The 17,683-nt window shown below is 47.7% G+C and overlaps 1 protein-coding gene across 5 annotated transcripts in view; it reads left to right on the top strand.

Annotated features, from left to right (window-relative positions):
• LOC140716871 (collagen alpha-1(XV) chain-like) overlaps positions 1-17,683 on the top strand; it is a 327,765-nt gene that overhangs the window by 104,582 nt on the left and 205,500 nt on the right. For 4 of the 5 annotated variants that reach the window (XM_073030003.1, XM_073030091.1, XM_073030177.1 and 1 more), the window contains exons 1-2: positions 5,312-6,120; positions 13,577-14,124. In XM_073030003.1, the coding sequence (XP_072886104.1) occupies positions 5,781-6,120; positions 13,577-14,124 (888 nt within the window). In that variant the 5' untranslated portion in view covers positions 5,312-5,780. Of the gene's footprint in view, positions 1-5,311; positions 6,121-13,576; positions 14,125-17,683 lie in introns of those variants that run through there. The other variant, XM_073030228.1, reaches the window with a different exon arrangement.

The following is a 17,683-nucleotide window of genomic DNA, read 5'->3' as shown; positions in this document are numbered from 1 at the left end:
GCAGGTCGGGCAGCATCCGTTGAAAGAAGCAGTCAACGTTTTGGGTCCTGACGAAGGGTCTCGACCCAAAACATTGACTGCTTCTTTCAACAGATGCTGCCCGACCTGCTGAGTTCATCCAGCTTTTTTGTACGTCTTGATTTGACCACAGCATCTACAGTGTACTTTGTGAAGTTTTTGAGTGTATTTGTTGACATGCGGAATCTCTTCAAATTAGTGTAGGCCACAGAGGGCCTAGTGTAATATTCTATATTCGATGTTCTAAGATGTAAATTGCCAGTGGCGTAATACCTGCTGTATAGCATCTGAGAAGCTTCACTGGAATTACTGGAAACTCACTGAACAATTACACGCATATGTGATTATATTAAAATTATAAGCAAGCATAGAAAAAGTTAACTACAAGAAAAAATATATATAATAAATAAATGAAATAAATAGTACAAAAAGAGCAAAAATAGTGAGGTGGTGTTCATGGGTTCATTGTCCATTCAGAAATCTGATGACAGAGGGGAAGAAGCTGTTCCTGAAATACTGGGTGTGTGTGTTCAGGCTCCTGTACCTCCTCCTTGATGGTAGCAATGAGAAGAGGGCATGTCCCGGGTGATGGGGGTCCTTAATGGTGGGCATTGCCTTTCTGAGGCATCACCTTCTGAAAATGTCCTGGGTGCTGGGGAGGCTAGAGCCCGTGATAGAGCTGGCTGAGACTGAACTTTCGGCAGATTATTTCAGTCCTGTGCAGTGCCCCCAGCCCCATACCAGACAGTGATATAATCAGTCTGAATGACCCCCATAGTACAGCTGTAGAAATTTGTGAGAGTCTTTGGCGAATTACTGAATCACCACCAATTCCTAATTGCGTGCCTTCTTCCTAATTTTTGCCCCTTTCAGGGAGAAATTATCCCATGGTATCTCCTGTAGTTCCACCCTCTCCTGTGAACCTGTGGGACGAATTTAATAGAGGAGTGTCAGGAATCAGGGTGACGGGATCTTCAGGGCAGCTGAAAATCTTTATTTAGTTCACTTGCTAGAGAGGTTGATCTTAGAAGAGTAAACTATCAAGGTAGTTGGGAAAGAAGTAATTTCCTTTTACGCAGAATGTTGTAATCATCTGTAGTTTGCCACTGGAACAGACACAGCATGAAGGAACCACCCCTTCCCGAAAGATCCTTTGATAACTGGAACAGAAGTGGCTGTTATACTTGTTTTACAAATACTCCAGAACTCGAGTCCACTCACTCAGAAGCCCAGCATGACTGTTGAAAAAGATCTTGAAAGTCAATTTATTATCAAAGAGCGTACAGTATATGCCACCGTATACTACTTGAGATTCATTTTCTTGCGGGCATTTACAGGAAAATAATCAGAATTTACGAAAAACTATACATGTGCAACAACTGACTCAGGTCCCTAAGGAGAAGCTTGCAGCTGATACGCTGGCTTCATTAGTCAGCCTAGAACCCCTGAACTAAAGAGGAAGTGGTAAAAGTCTTGTTTTTGTGCTCCTTAATTCAGAATCAACTCTGTCTCTTCACTGTTACTGCCTGAGCTGCCTTTTCCAGCGTTCTTTGCCTTTCTGATGTCCTGTGTTTAGCTCTTGGCTTCTGCAGTAACATCTGATGTTTGGGATCTGGTTTTAGTTGAATTTTTCCATCCTTTCCCTCCACCGTTTCTTTTGCACTCCTCTCTCCAGAGTGCTGGAAAGCTTCCCCCTGGCGCCAGGCGTGACAATGGATGTTTTCGGTGCCTAGCAACAGAATGCAGCAAGCTCGCTGTGAGGCCTTTGAAAGTTGGCCAAAGGGGTCAAGGGAGTGGGAGCGGCTGTCAGAACAGGCCCTGGGAGAGAGAGGCAGACAGCCCTAACGAGCAGCAATGACAGTCCTGCTCAAACCTCTTTCAGAATCAGGGAAAGCTTGGGGAATGGGCATCCCACTCCCAGACCTGGGACTGCAGTGTTAGTCAGCAGAGCTTTCTCTTTGGAACCAGCGCATCTTTGTGGCTGGGTCAGGGGTACAAACTGGCTGATGGGATGAGTCACTGCAAATGCTCCACTCGTGCTGATAACGTCAGTAATGTCAACTACAGCACGGAAACCTGGCCCTTTGGCCCATCTAGCCCAAACTAAACTATTATTGTTACCTAGTTCCATCAGCCTGCACCCGGACCACAGCCCTCCAAACCCCTCCCATCCATGTACCTATCTAAATTTCTCTCAAATATTGAAATTGAACCCAAATCCACCACTTCTGCTGGTAGTTTGTGCCACTCTCACCACCTTCTGAGTGAAGACATTGCCCCTCAGGTTCCCCTTTATGTTGTGCGTTTAATATTTCAATAATATTTGAATAATCTCGTATGTGTGTGTGCTTGTCTGCTTTTGCCTTATCTATACCCTTCATAGTTCCTCAGTGCCCACTCAGCCAAGTTGTTGTTCCAAAGAAACAGCGATCAAACTTACTTCCTCTCTTAAAGGAATACATCACTGGAGAGTTCTCCTAATCCATATTTATCTCTACAGTAATAAGGCAGAAAGCAAACTATTTCTCTCTTCAATAAAACGCAAATTAATGCATTATCTATGGATGTGAAAATGAAATGGCACTGCAAATTCTATAGAAGATAGAACATTACAGCACAGTAGAAGCCCTTTGACCCACAGTGTTAACCTACTTTAAGATCAATATAACTCTTCCCTCCCACATAACCCTACATTTCTCTATCCGTGTCTAAGTGTCTCTTAAATGTGTGTTCCACACACTCGCCACTCCCTGTGTGAAAAGACCTACCTCTGACAACCCTCTATACCATCCTCCAATCATCTTAAAATGATGCCCCCTCATATTAGGCACTTCCACCCTGGGAAAAAGTATCCACTCTATCCTGTCATCTTGTACGCCTCTAATCAAGTCTCCTCTCTACCTCCTCCTCTCCAAAGAGAAAAGCCCTAGCTCGCTCAGCCTATTCTCACAAGACTCACTCTCCAATCCAGGCAGCATCCTGGTGAAAATCTACCTGGAGCTGAGGTTTCCATCCAGTCCCACCTCCACCGAGCCAGCGCAGCACTGGACTTTGAGCTGAGTGGTCCTTGGTTCAAACCTGGCCACGCTTTCCATCTGTACTGAGTTGAATGTTGAGCTAGCAACTCAGCCTCATACAAAGACAGACAAATGCTGAAGAAATGGTGAAGTAAATTCTTATGATTTGCCATCTGATGTGCCACAAGGAGCAGCAACAACTTCTCTTCCCCACAATAGTATACAGTGTCTTATGCTTACGTGGAAGGCATTGGTCGGACTGTATTTGGAGTATTGTGAGCAGCTTTGGACCCCTTTTCTAAGAAAGTATGGTCCGATATTGGAGAGGATCCCTGGGAGATTTACAAGATTGATTTTGGGAATAAAAGTGCTAATGTATGAGGAGCATTTAATGTCTTTTGGACCTGTACTCGCTGGTGTTTAGACGAATGGCGGGGGACCTCATTGGAACTTATCCAATATTAAAAGGGCTAGATGGAGTGAATGTGGAGAGGAACACACACAAAATGCTGGAGGAACTCAGCAGGTCAGGCAGCAGCTATAGAAATTAAAAAGCAGTCAATGTTTCAGGCCGAGACCCTTCTCCAGGACTGAGAAGAAGGTCTCGGCCCGAAATGTCAGCCATCCATTCATCTCCGTAGATGCTGCCTGACCTGCTGAGTTCCTCCAGCATTTTGGGTGTGTTGCTTTGGATTCCCAGCATCTGCAGAGTTTCTTATCTTTAGATATGAAAAGGGGGAGTCTAGGATGAGAGGGCACAGCCTCCGGGTATAACAGGGGTTCCCAACCTGGGATCCACAGACCCCTTGCTTAATGGTATTGATCCATGGCATGAAAAAGGCTGGGAACTCCTGGAGAAAAAGGATGTCCCTTTAAAACGGAGATGAAGAGGCATTTCTTTAGCCAGAGGGAGGTGAAGCTGTGGAATTCGTTGCCACGGGTGGATGTGGAGGCCATGTCATTGGGTGTATTTAAAGTGGAGGTTGGTAGGTTCTTGATTAGTCAGGGTGTCAAAGGTTACTTGGCGTAGGCAGGAGAATGGGGTTGAGATGGTTAATAAATCGGGCACGATAGTGTGGTGGAATGGACTCAATGGGCCAAATGGCCCAGTTCTGCTTGTTCATGTTATGATCGTACGGATTCTGGTTTAAATTCTATCCCACTTGTGGGCTGAGGAAAGTACCATCCACTTTGGGCACAGCTTCCTCTGCCAAATATGCTCTCTGTCCTGCCGAGCGCTTCCAGCATCTGTGTTTTCATTCCACAGACCATGTGCCACTTTTTATTGCGTCAATGCCTTAATAACATTAAGTGGGATTCGTTACATACCCTGCATGTGAACGGTCAATTATTCCGAGACATGACATACAGCTGATCCTGGCCACCACTATTTATGAGCTTGTAAAATCCACAGTCCCATGATCACTCAGTGGGGTATAATCTTACTAAACTCGCAGAGAATGAGGAGAGGAAGCAGCTCCACGTTCCAAATACTCCTGAACAGCGCTGTTGTTGCTGGGGTAACTGTAGCTCATTGCATCGCGCCTCTGCATTGTATTTGTCTGAAACTTCATGCAAATCAATCCCTCCTCGTCAGCTTCTTCCTTTCAGTTCTTAAGGCTGGTACTTCCCGTGGCTGACACAGAGACCACTGTGTTGCAGTGATGTGCTCCTTTCTAATCATGTCTTTTTTCCAGAGGAGGACTTATTCGGAATCCCGACTCTAACCACGGAAAGAAAAGGACACACCAAACACGCTCAATCCTCTTTCCTCCCCTTGGGTTTCAGCTGGGACATGTTCATGTCATTTGTGATGTGAAGAAAACTCTGTGGGTTCCTGTCGCTGCACTGGTTGCATACTAACGCCTGAAGTCTGCTTAAGCACAGACAAAGGCCTAATTGTAAGAGAAGCGGGTTTTCAAAGTTGCAGAATCTGCAGTTAACTTTGATTAGCTGAAATTTGTTCTGACGGACTCCATCCATTCTCTCTGGTGAATCGATAAGGTCCCTCAGCAAAAGAGGAGAAATGCCCACTGTTCTGGTCAATATTCATCCCTTAATCAAATAGGGATTAGTACGTGGAATTTAGGACTTTAGAGTACAGACCCTACTTGCCAATTATGAGGCTGCTGTAAGTGGGAACCTGTTGTGGGCAAGTTGGCTGCTGTGTTTGCCTGCATAATGACACTGATTGCACTTCCAAGGTCCTTCTTATTGGCTGATCAGTGCTCTGCAACGCCCTCGGGTCCCGATATGAATACCAGATTATCCTTTCCCACTTGTGACACAGCTGAAAGCTGCTGAGCTCCAGGCTTGGTGCGGGTCATCGTGGTATTTACTGAGATTTAACGACAGGTGAGCTGGGGATCTCTGCACGAAGACCACTCGCATTGCCAGGTACTTCGGGGCGATTGGCACCGGAGAAAATGAAACTACTGCTTTGTTTTGGCTGGCACACACGACTGAGGCAGCCAACATACAGTGCAGTTTCTTAACAGATGGAATTATTTGGTTGGGTACCCATGGACTGACGCCAAGTTCAACATCACCTTGGCACTGCGGTCAACTGCTTGGAATTACGAGACAATTCTGCACAAACGCCCATGCTCCACCCAGTGAAGTAGCAAACTGGTAAGAACGGGGCAGAGTGCAGAAGGCTGGAGAATGAAACAGCGGAGGACTGGGCGCCCTGAACCATTGTAAAGGCTTCTGCTTTTTACTCCCCGTGTCTTGCGAGGAGCAGCCATGCCGGCGTGGTTTACGGCTGTCACGCTCGGCTTGCTGCTGTGTGGTGGTGCGCACGGACAGTGGAGCTGGTGGCGTAGGCTGTGGAGCTCGGATCCCACCGCGGCCGCTCCTACCCAGCCGATGCCGGTGACCTCCCGAGCGCCCAGCAGCCGGCTGGCGGAGACAGCGGTGGGGCGGGAGCATCAAGCCGCAGCCGAGTCCGCGCTGGCCGGCGGAACCGAGGCGACGGCGGCGAGCGTCCGGCCATCGCGGCCCCTCCCGGTGCACTCCGGTCAGCTGGCCCCTGCACCGACCAGCGCCAGGACCTCCGGCTGGCCCTCACCCAGGAACCTGACAGGTAATGGATGATAAGCAGGATGTGAGCTTGCAAGCGCAGTAGATCCTGACCCAATCCATTCTGTCCCATCCGCATTTCCCGGCGGCCAACGATTTTAATTCCAATTCCTACTTTTACTTGGACATGTCAGTCCATGGCCTCCTCTACTGCTACAATGGGGCCACTCTCAGGCTGGAGGAGCAACACCTCATCTTCCATCTGGGTAACCTCAAACCTGACATCAATTTCTGCCCCTATGCCTTCCCCCTTTTTCTATTCTCCATTCTGATTCCCCTCTCACACCTCCTCTTCTCCTTACCTATCCTAAGCTCTCTCTGGTGTCCCCTCCTCCTTCCCTTTCTCCCATGATCCATTCCCTTCTCCCATCAATTCCTTCTTTTCCAGCCCTTTACCACTTCAACCTTTCACATAATTCTCAGAATTCTCCCCTCCACCACCCATCTACCGTCCCCCTCACCTGGCTTTACCTGCCTCCTCCCACCCCCAATCTTCTTGTTCTGGCTTCTTCCCCCCTTCCTTTCCAGTCCCAATGAAGGGTCTGAGCCTGAAATGTTGACGATTCACTTCCCTCCATTGATGCTGCCTGGCCTGCTGAGCTCCTCCAGGATTTTGGGTCTCGTTTGCAACTCAGGGCTGTGGTATCAAAACCCAGCTCCACATACTGAGAGTCTGAGGGTCTGACTGTCCGCCTGTTCTCCGCGAGACGACGGGAAACGTGAGCTTCTGCAGTTTGAGCAGAGAGTTAAGGTCTGTTCGCACATACCAGGAGAGTGTATGCTCACACTGGGGCGGGAACGATATACCCCTCTCTCTCTCCCTAATTAGTGAGAGAGGGGCTGGCTGAGTTGTCGGGGTGTTAGAATGGACAGTAGTTTTTGACCATCTATAGATCACGGTCTTTGGAGGCTTGCTATTCCTTGGGAGGTGGTGGGGGAGGAGAAGAGGTTTGATGCTTGTGCATGGGAGGGGGAGGGAGCGTATCGGGGTTCTAAACATTTTTATGTCATTCATTTTCTCCCTGTTTTGTGGATGTCTGTGAAGAGTAAGAATTTCAGGTTGTAATCTGATATTAAATTGAGCCATTGAATGAAGCACTGACGCAATAGCAGAGATGTTGGTTGCTCTGGATCTCTGCTGGGGCAACTGAGTGGATCAGACAGCATCTATGGAGCCCTGACGAAGGGTCTCGGCCAGAAATGTCAACTGTTTACTAGTCCTCACAGATGCTGTCTGACCTGCTTAATTCCTCCAGCACATTGTGTTCTCCCCTACACTAGAGAGATGGGTGCAATGGATCTAAGGGGAACTTGTTATATACAGTACTGTGCAAAGATGTATAAGTATAGCTATGCAGTAATTTTATGCGTTGCACGGTACTTCTGCCGCAAGAGAAAATCAAATGTCATGACATATGTGAGAGATGATAAACCTGATTCTGATATGGGTCTCTATTGTGGACTGAGAGTGGGAAGGGACAGGGAGAAGGGAATCATGGTTGGGAAAAGGGGAAGGGAGAGGGGAGGGAGCGGGAAGCACCAGAGAGACTTTCTGTAATGATCAATAAAGCAATTGTTTGAAATCAAATGACCTTGTCTGGTGACACAGGGCTGGGTGTGTCTGCACCAGTGCCACCCTCTGCCCTGGCACGCCTTCTCTGCCACCTGTCCCACACCCCTCCCACAGCGCTCCACCCTCACCTTTCCCAGCATCCTTTGCTCTTCACCAGATTTACAAATTCGCTCACCACTTCACATGGACAAATACAGCACTGTGCTCAGTCACCCTAGCTATATATATGTGCCTAACACTTTGGCACAGTACTGTATATATTCCCTCTTCTCATTGCTACCATCAGGGAGGAGGTACAGGATCCTGAAGACACACACTCAATGTTTTAGGGACAGCTTCTTCCCCTCTGCCATCACATGTCTGAATGGGCAATGAACCCTTGAATATGGCCTCACTATCTGTACCCTCCTTCTACACTACTTAATTAATTTAACCTCATATACACCCAGTGGCCACTTTATTAGGTACGCCTGTGTACCTGCTCATTAATATAAATACCTACTCAGCTAATCAACATTTAAGAGAAGTTTGGATGGGTACATGGATGGTAGGGGGATGGAGGGCTATGGTCCCGGTGCAGGTTGATGGGAGCAGGCAGTTTAAATGGTTCCCCACAGACAAGATGGGCTGAATGGCCTGTTCCTGTGCTGTACTTTTCTATGTGTCTATGACTCCAATCATGTGGCAGCAACTCACTGCACTAAAGCATGCAGGCATGGTCAAAAGGCCCAGTTGGTGTTCAAAGCAAACATCCGAATGAGAAAGAAATGTGACCTAAGTGACTGTGGCTGTGGAATGATTGCTTGTGCCAGACGGGCTGTGTAGGTATCTCAGAAACTGCCGATTCCCCGGGATGTAGACGGTAGAGTTTACGTAGATTTGTGCGAAAAACAAAAAACATCCAGTGATCAGCAGTTCTGTGGGCAAAAGTGCCTTGTTATTGAGAGAGGTCCACAATAGGTCTACGGCAGACACAATCTCAATGGCTCTTCACACAGCTTTAGACCACCTGGACAATAGAACATAGAACAATACAACACAGTACAGGCCCTTCGGCCCACAATGCTGTGCCGACCCTTAAACTCTGCCTCCCATATAACCCCCCCCCCCATCTTAAATTCCTCCATATACCTGTCTAGTAGTCTCTTAAACTTCACTAGTGTATCTGCCTCCACCACTGACTCAGGCAGTGCATTCCACGCACCAACCACTCTCTGAGTAAAAAAACCTTCCTCTAATATCCCCCTTGAACTTCCCTCCCCTTACCTTAAAGCCATGTCCTCTTGTATTGAGCAGTGGTGCCCTGGGGAAGAGGCACTGGCTGTCCACTCTGTCTATTCCTCTTAATATCTTGTACACCTCTATCATGTCTCCTCTCATCCTCCTTCTCTCCAGAGAGTAAAGCCCTAGCTCCCTTAATCTCTGATCATAATCCATACTCTCTAAACCAGGCAGCATCCTGGTAAATCTCCTCTGTACCCTTTCCAATGCTTCCACATCTTGCCTATAGTGAGGTGACCAGAACCGGACACAATACTCCAAGTGTGGCCTAACTAGAGTTTTATAGAGCTGCATCATTACATCCCGTCTCTTAAACTCTACCTCTCGACTTATGAAAGCTAACACTCCATAAGCTTTCTTAACTACCCTATCTACCTGTGAGGCAACTTTCAGGGATCTGTGGGCATGTACCCCCAGATCCTTCTGTTCCTCCACACTACCAAGTATCCTGCCATTTACTTTGTACTCTGCCTTGGAGTTTGTCCTTCCAAAGTGGACCACCTCACACTTCTCCGGGTTGAACTCCATCTGCCACTTCTCAACCTATGTCAGGATGTTGGTCATTTACTACAGCTCAGCATTTAACACCATTATTCCCACAGTCCTGATTGAGAATTTACAGAACCTGGGCCTCTGTACCACTTCCTGCAATTGGATCCTTGACTTCCTAACCAGAATATCTCCTCCTCTCTGACGATCGACACTGGTGCACCTGAAGGGTGTTTGCTTCGCCCACTGCTCTACTCCCTCTCTACCCATGACTGTGAGGCTAGGCATAGCTGAAATACCATCTACAAATTTGCTAATGATAGAACCATCGTTGGTAGAACCTGAGATGGAGATGAGGGGGCGCACAGGAGTGAGATATGCCAGCTAGTTGACCTTGCACACTATGTTAATGAGACCAAACAGCTGATTGTGGACTTCAGGAAGAATAAGATGAGGGAGCACAAACTAATATTCATAGTGGGATCAGAAATGGAGAGAGTGGGCAATTTCAGTTCCTGGGAGCAAGATCTCTGAGGATCTAACTTGGTCCCAACATATTGATGCAGCTATAAAGAAGGCAAGACAGTGATGATATTTCATTAGGAGTATGAAGAAATTTGGTTTGTCACCTAATACCCTCAAAAATGCCTATAGATGTACTGTGGAGAGAATTCTGACAGGCTGCATCACCGAGTGGTATGGTGGGGGTGGGAGGTGTAATGCACAGGACTGAAAGAAGCTATAGAAAATTGTAAAATTAGATAGTTCCATCATGCGTACTAGCTTTTGTAGTACCCAGGATATCTTCAAGGAGCGGTGCCTCAGAAAGGCAGCATGCATTATTAAGGACCTCCATCACCCTGGACATGCCCTCTTCTTATTGTTACTGTCAGGGAGGAGGTACAGAAGCCTGAAGGCACACACTCAGAGATTCAGGAACAGCTTCTTCCCCTCTGCCATCCGATTCATAAATGGACATTGAGCCCATGAACACTACCTCACTTTTTTTAAAATATGTCTTACTTCTGTTTTAGCATTATTTTTAATCTATTCAATATACATATATACTCACTGTAATCGAATTATTTATTTATTTATTTATTTATTTATTCTATGTATTCCTTTTTAACATTACACTGCTGCTGTTAAATTAACAAGTTTCCTGACACATGCTGCTGATAATAACCCTGATTCGGAGATCAGAGGAGAATGACCAAACTGGTTCGTGCTGACAGGACCAATGTCAGTAACTCAAGTAACTACCGTACATGTTACAACAGTGGTGTGCAAAAGACCATCTCTGAACACACACCATGTTGAAGTGGATGGGCTACAGCAGCGGAAGGCTATGAGCATACACACCGTGGCCATTTTGTTAGGTACAGGAGGTATCAAATAAACTGGCCACTGAGTGTATGTTTTTCATTATAATTTATAGTATTTTTTATGTATTGCTCTGTACTGCTGCTGCAAAACCACAAATTTCATGACAAGTGTCAGTGATAATAAACCTGATTCTGATGGTGATAAGTTGCCGCTGATTTATCTTCACACGGAGGCTACCTGACAGTGGAGTATTCCCAGCATTTTCCGGTTTTGTTTTAAATTTTCAGCATTTGCCAACAATCTTTTCCCTCTGTCTTTAGTTTCAAAGTTTAAATCTGTACCCTTTCTAACCAGCTTACCCTCCGTTTACCTTCTTCAAGCCCACTAACCCAACCAGCAACTTTTCAACCTATTCACTAATCTGAGAACATGGAACTGAAAGAACGCTGACGAAGTTGGCAAAGCTGTTGGATTGTCTCATTTTTGCTGTTTTTAGACTCAGAAGGTAAATGAAATGTCTGAACGGACAGAAATAGCTTTTAGCTGACTGAAATTTCTCAGTGATGAAATACAGCTTCTTTTGTTACTTTCACCAGTTTTTGTGAAGCTATGACTGATTTTATGGTGTGACATCTGTCCCTTTGGCTTTATAGTTTTATTTATAGAATTGACAGTGTTGTTCCTTCACATAAGATCAAGGATCAACTTTATTCACAAAATATTGTACATTTGCATGCCTTGACAATTTGCTGTGGTGTGTTGTTCAGGACAAGACACATGTCACTATATCAGAATCAGAATTTGGTTTAATATCATGAAGGCCTGGAGTTCTTGGGTCCTGTCATTGGTGAGTCCAGAGTTCAAGGCCTGTTCAGGGTCCTGTCATTGGCGAGTCTGGAGTTTGAGGCCTGGAGTTCTTGGGTCCTGTCATTGGTGAGTCTGGAGTTTGAGGCCTGGAGTTCTTGGGTCCTGTCATTGGTGAGTCCAAAGTTCAAGGCCTGTTCAGGGTCCTGTCATTGGCGAGTCTGGAGTTTGAGGCCTGGAGTTCTTGGGTCCTGTCATTGGTGAGTCCAGAGTTCAAGGCCTGTTCAGGGTCCTGTCATTGGCGAGTCTGGAGTTTGAGGCCTGGAGTTCTTGGGTCCTGTCATTGGTGAGTCCAAAGTTCAAGGCCTGTTCAGGGTCCTGTCATTGGCGAGTCTGGAGTTTGAGGCCTGGAGTTCTTGGGTCCTGTCATTGGTGAGTCCAGAGTTCAAGGCCTGTTCAGGGTCCTGTCATTGGCGAGTCTGGAGTTTGAGGCCTGGAGTTCTTGGGTCCTGTCATTGGTGAGTCTGGAGTTTGAGGCCTGGAGTTCTTGGGTCCTGTCATTGGTGAGTCCAAAGTTCAAGGCCTGTTCAGGGTCCTGTCATTGGCGAGTCTGGAGTTTGAGGCCTGGAGTTCTTGGGTCCTGTCATTGGTGAGTCTGGAGTTTGAGGCCTGGAGTTCTTGGGTCCTGTCATTGGTGAGTCCAGAGTTCAAGGCCTGTTCAGGGTCCTGTCATTGGCGAGTCTGGAGTTTGAGGCCTGGAGTTCTTGGGTCCTGTCATTGGTGAGTCCAGAGTTCAAGGCCTGTTCAGGGTCCTGTCATTGGCGAGTCTGGAGTTTGAGGCCTGGAGTTCTTGGGTCCTGTCATTGGTGAGTCTGGAGTTTGAGGCCTGGAGTTCTTGGGTCCTGTCATTGGTGAGTCTGGAGTTTGAGGCCTGGAGTTCTTGGGTCCTGTCATTGGTGAGTCTGGAGTTTGAGGCCTGGAGTTCTTGGATCCTGTCATTGGTGAGTCCAGAGTTCGCCTGTTCAGGGTCCTGTCATTGGCGAGTCTGGAGTTCTTGGGTCCTGTCATTGGTGAGTCCAGAGTTCAAGGCCTGTTCAGGGTCCTGTCATTGGCGAGTCTGGAGTTTGAGGCCTGGAGTTCAGGGTCCTGTTATCAATTAGTCCTGGAGTCAAAACTGAAAATCAAAGCCCAAAAGTCGAGTGGAACTCTAGAAGTTGAGGCCTGATGACGGAAGCTCAGGATCTGCAAGTTAGCAAGTCTACTGGGAAAACTAGAGACACAGAGTCATGTGTTTCACTAGAAGCTGAAGGTCTGGAGTTTGAGGACCGTCTGTGTGTTGGTGGGAGGGAGGAAAAGGGCTTGTTTTGCTGTTGTTGATTGGTTGTTGTTCTGCTGATGCTGAGCATTGTGGGTATGTCATATTGCTGCCGGAATGTGTGGCGACATTTGCGGGCTGCCCGTCCTTAAGTGTTTTTGTTGCATTTCACTCCATGTCCAACGTACACGTGATAAATAAATCTGAATCAGAAATGAATAGGCAAACACGTGGCGGATGAAGCTGGGGAGATGCAGAGAAAACCTGTGAAGGTCCAAGTCTTCGATTCACCCACTGACCTGAACCCCCCTCTGTGCGTGCCATCAGGAAGGAGGTACAGGAGCCTCAGGATTCACAGCACCAGGTTCAGGAGCAGTTACTACCCCTCAACCATCGGGCTCCTGAACCTATCTATCTATTTATTCCTGCATTTATTTATTTATTATAGTCTCTTCTTTTTGGATTTGCACAGTTTGTTGTCTTGTGCACTCTGGTTGAACACGTTGGTTGGGGAGTCTTCCATTGACTCTGTTATGGTTATTAGACTTATTGAGTACTCTCACAAGAAAATGAATCTTGCATATGGAGACATATATGTACTTTGATGATAAACTTACTTTGAACTCTGCTTAACAATGAGAGAAACAACAATCCCTTTTCTTTGCATTGCAGGGGGAAGAGCCAACAATCATATTGACCTGACCGGGTTGATCGGAGTCCCTCTCCCTCCATCGGTTGCCTTCGTCACCGGGTATGATGGCTTTCCGGCGTACATATTTGGATCAGGAGCGAATATTGGTCGACTGACAAAGACCATGATACCTCAGAATTTCTACCGAGACTTTGCCATCCTCGTGACCATCAGGCCGGCTACTGACGATGGCGGGGTGCTGTTCGCAATCACTAATTCCTACCAGAATATCATTTACCTGGGCGTCAGGCTCACCGCGGTCCTGGACGGCAGCCAGCAGATCGTGCTGTTTTACACCGAGTCAGGCTCACAGACCTCCCAGGAGGTCGCCTCATTTCAGGTCTCATCGATGACAGACAGATGGACTCGTTTTGCATTGTCCATTCAGGGGGACCTTGTCACGTTGTACCTGGACTGTGACGAACACGAGCAGCGTCGCTTCCTCAGGTCACCTCAGCCGTTATATTTTGAGTCAAGTTCAGGAATTTTCATTGGGAATGCTGGAGCGACAGGACTGACCAAGTTTATAGTAAGTGACCTACAGGATTTTGAGCTTATATTGGTGAATAGGTTTATTATAATACCTTAAGATATAGGAGCAGAAATAGGCCATTTGGCCTATTGAGTTTTGATGGCTGATCCAAATTTCCTCTCAGCACCCATCTCCTGCCTTCTCACCATAGCCTTTCACGCCCTGGCTAATCAAGAACCGATCAATCTCCACCTTAAACACATCCAGTGACCAAGCCTTCATAAAAGCCTGAGGCAACAAATTCCACAGATTCACCACCCTCTGTTTGAAGAAATTCCTCCTCATCTCTGTTTGAAATAGAAGTCCCTTTATTCTGAGGCTGTTCCCTCTGGCCCCACCAAAGCAAACATCCCTTTGTCTTTCCTTTGTGCCTCAGATCTTTTTTGTACCTGCTCCCCACTTACAAAATAGTCAACTCTTTCATTTCTCCTACCAAACTGCATGACCAAACACTTCCCTACACTGTATTCCATCCGCCATTTCATCACCTATTCTCCAAATCTGTCTAAGTCTTTCTGTAGCCTCTCTACTTCCTCAAATGACCTACTGCTGCACCTATCTTCATATTGTCTACAAACTTTGCAACAAAGCCATCAATTCCATCATCCAAATCATTGACATATAATGCAAAAAGAATTGGTCCCTCTGCAACACCATTAATTACCAGCAGCCAACCAGAGCAGGTTCCCTTTATTCCCTCTCTTTGCCTCCTGCCAATCAACCACTGCGTTATCCATGCTAGAATCTATCTGTACATCGTTGATAGTGTCTCAGGGATGTAGAGCGCAGTTTTGCTTATCTATTGTACGGCCTTCCCGTACACGGCAGTAGTTTCCGTACCAGTGAGGCGGCTTTTCAGGAGGCTCCCTACTGCACACCTGCAGGATGCCATCAATGTAGACCCCAGCTCCCTCAGCCTCCGTGGGAAGCAGAGGCATGGCTCAGCTTTAGAGACTCTGTAGGGTGTGTTCTGGGACCACAGAAGCAAGAAGCAGTTTTCACAAGAAAAATATAAACTATGCACAATTTTCTAAGGAAAAATTGCAATCAGAACAAAAAAATGGCAATTCTAGTGAAAAACAATCCTTAAAACATTACAGCACTCTATTATTTCAGAGAGAGGAGACGGTGTGGGAGGGGTGTATGATTTCAGAGAGAGGAGACGGTGTGGGAGGGGTGTATGATTTCAGAGAGAGGAGACAGTGTGGGAGGGGTGTATGATTTCAGAGAGAGGAGACGGTGTGGGAGGGGTGTATGATTTCAGAGAGAGGAGACGGTGTGGGAGGGGTGTATGATTTCAGAGAGAGGAGACGGTGTGGGAGGGGTGTATGATTTCAGAGAGAGGAGACGGTGTGGGAGGGGTGTATGATTTCAGAGAGAGGAGACGGTGTGGGAGGGGTGTATTATTTCAGAGATAGGAGACGGTGTGGGAGGGGTGTATGATTTCAGAGAGAGGAGACGGTGTGGGAGGGGTGTATGATTTCAGAGAGAGGAGACGGTGTGGGGGGGTGTATGATTTCAGAGATAGGAGACAGTGTGGGAGGGGTGTATGATTTCAGAGAGAGGAGACAGTGTGGGGGGGTGTATGATTTCGGTGTGGGAGGGGTGTATGATTTCAGAGAGAGGAGACGGTGTGGGGGGGTGTATGATTTCGGTGTGGGAGGGGTGTATGATTTCAGGGAGAGGAGACGGTGTGGGAGGGGTGTATGATTTCAGAGAGAGGAGACGGTGTGGGAGGGGTGTATGATTTCAGAGACAGGAGACGGTGTGGGAGGGGTGTATGATTTCAGAGAGAGGAGACGGTGTGGGAGGGGTGTATGATTTCAGAGAGAGGAGACGGTGTGGGAGGGGTGTATGATTTCAGAGAGAGGAGACGGTGTGGGAGGGGTGTATGATTTCAGAGATAGGAGACGGTGTGGGAGGGGTGTATGATTTCAGAGAGAGGAGACAGTGTGGGAGGGGTGTATGATTTCAGAGGAGGGAGACAGTGTGGGAGGGGTATATGATTTCAGAGGAGGGAGATGGTGTGGGAGGGGCGTATGATTTCAGAGAGAGGAGACGGTGTGGGAGGGGTGTATGATTTCAGAGATAGGAGACGGTGTGGGAGGGGTGTATGATTTCAGAGAGAGGAGACGGTGTGGGAGGGGTGTATGATTTCAGAGAGAGGAGACGGTGTGGGAGGGGTGTATGATTTCAGAGATAGGAGACAGTGTGGGAGGGGTGTATGATTTCAGAGAGAGGAGACAGTGTGGGAGGGGTGTATGATTTCAGAGAGAGGAGACGGTGTGGGAGGGGTGTATGATTTCAGAGAGAGGAGACGGTGTGGGAGGGGTGTATGATTTCAGAGATAGGAGACGGTGTGGGAGGGGTGTATGATTTCAGAGATAGGAGACGGTGTGGGAGGGGTGTATGATTTCAGAGAGAGGAGACGGTGTGGGAGGGGTGTGTGATTTCAGAGATAGGAGACGGTGTGGGAGGGGTGTATGATTTCAGAGAGAGGAGACGGTGTGGGAGGGGTGTGTGATTTCAGAGATAGGAGACGGTGTGGGAGGGGTGTATGATTTCAGAGATAGGAGACGGTGTGGGAGGGGTGTATGATTTCAGAGATAGGAGACGGTGTGGGAGGGGTGTATGATTTCAGAGAGAGGAGACGGTGTGGGAGGGGTGTGTGATTTCAGAGATAGGAGACGGTGTGGGAGGGGTGTGTGATTTCAGAGAGAGGAGACGGTGTGGGAGGGGTGTATGATTTCAGAGACAGGAGACGGTGTGGGAGGGGTGTATGATTTCAGAGGAGGGAGACAGTGTGGGAGGGGTGTATGATTTCAGAGGAGGGAGATGGTGTGGGAGGGGTGTATGATTTCAGAGATAGGAGACGGTGTGGGAGGGGTGTATGATTTCAGAGACAGGAGACGGTGTGGGAGGGGTGTATGATTTCAGAGGGGGGAGACAGTGTGGGAGGGGTGTATGATTTCAGAGGAAGGGTACAGTGTGGGAGGGGTATATGATTTCAAAGGAAGGGTACAGTGTGGGAGGGGTGTATAATTTCAGAGGAGGGAGACGGTGTGGGAGGGGCATATGATTTCAGAGGAGGGAGATGGTGTGGGAGGGGCGTATGATTTCAGAGGAGGGAGACGGTGTGGGAGGGGTGTATGATTTCAGAGATAGGAGACGGTGTGGGAGGGGTGTATGATTTCAGAGGAGGGAGACAGTGTGGGAGGGGTGTATGATTTCAGAGGAGGGAGATGGTGTGGGAGGGGTGTATGATTTCAGAGGAAGGGGACAGTGTGGGAGGAGTGTATGATTTCAGAGGAGGGAGACGGTGTGGGAGGGGTGTATGATTTCAGAGGAGGGAGACGGTGTGGGAGGGGTGTATGATTTCAGAGAGAGGAGACAGTGTGGGAGGGGTGTATGATTTCAGAGGAGGGAGACTATGTGGGAGGGGTGTATGATTTCAGAGATAGGAGACGGTGTGGGAGGGGTGTATGATTTCAGAGGGGGGAGACAGTGTGGGAGGGGTGTATGATTTCAGAGGAGGGAGACGGTGTGGGAGGAGTGT

Source organism: Hemitrygon akajei, chromosome 1 (assembly GCF_048418815.1).
Source record: "Hemitrygon akajei chromosome 1, sHemAka1.3, whole genome shotgun sequence".
NCBI classification, from domain to species: domain Eukaryota; kingdom Metazoa; phylum Chordata; class Chondrichthyes; order Myliobatiformes; family Dasyatidae; genus Hemitrygon; species Hemitrygon akajei.
The sequence above is the reverse complement of the archived record's forward strand: the minus strand, read 5'-3'. Positions and strand labels throughout refer to the sequence as shown.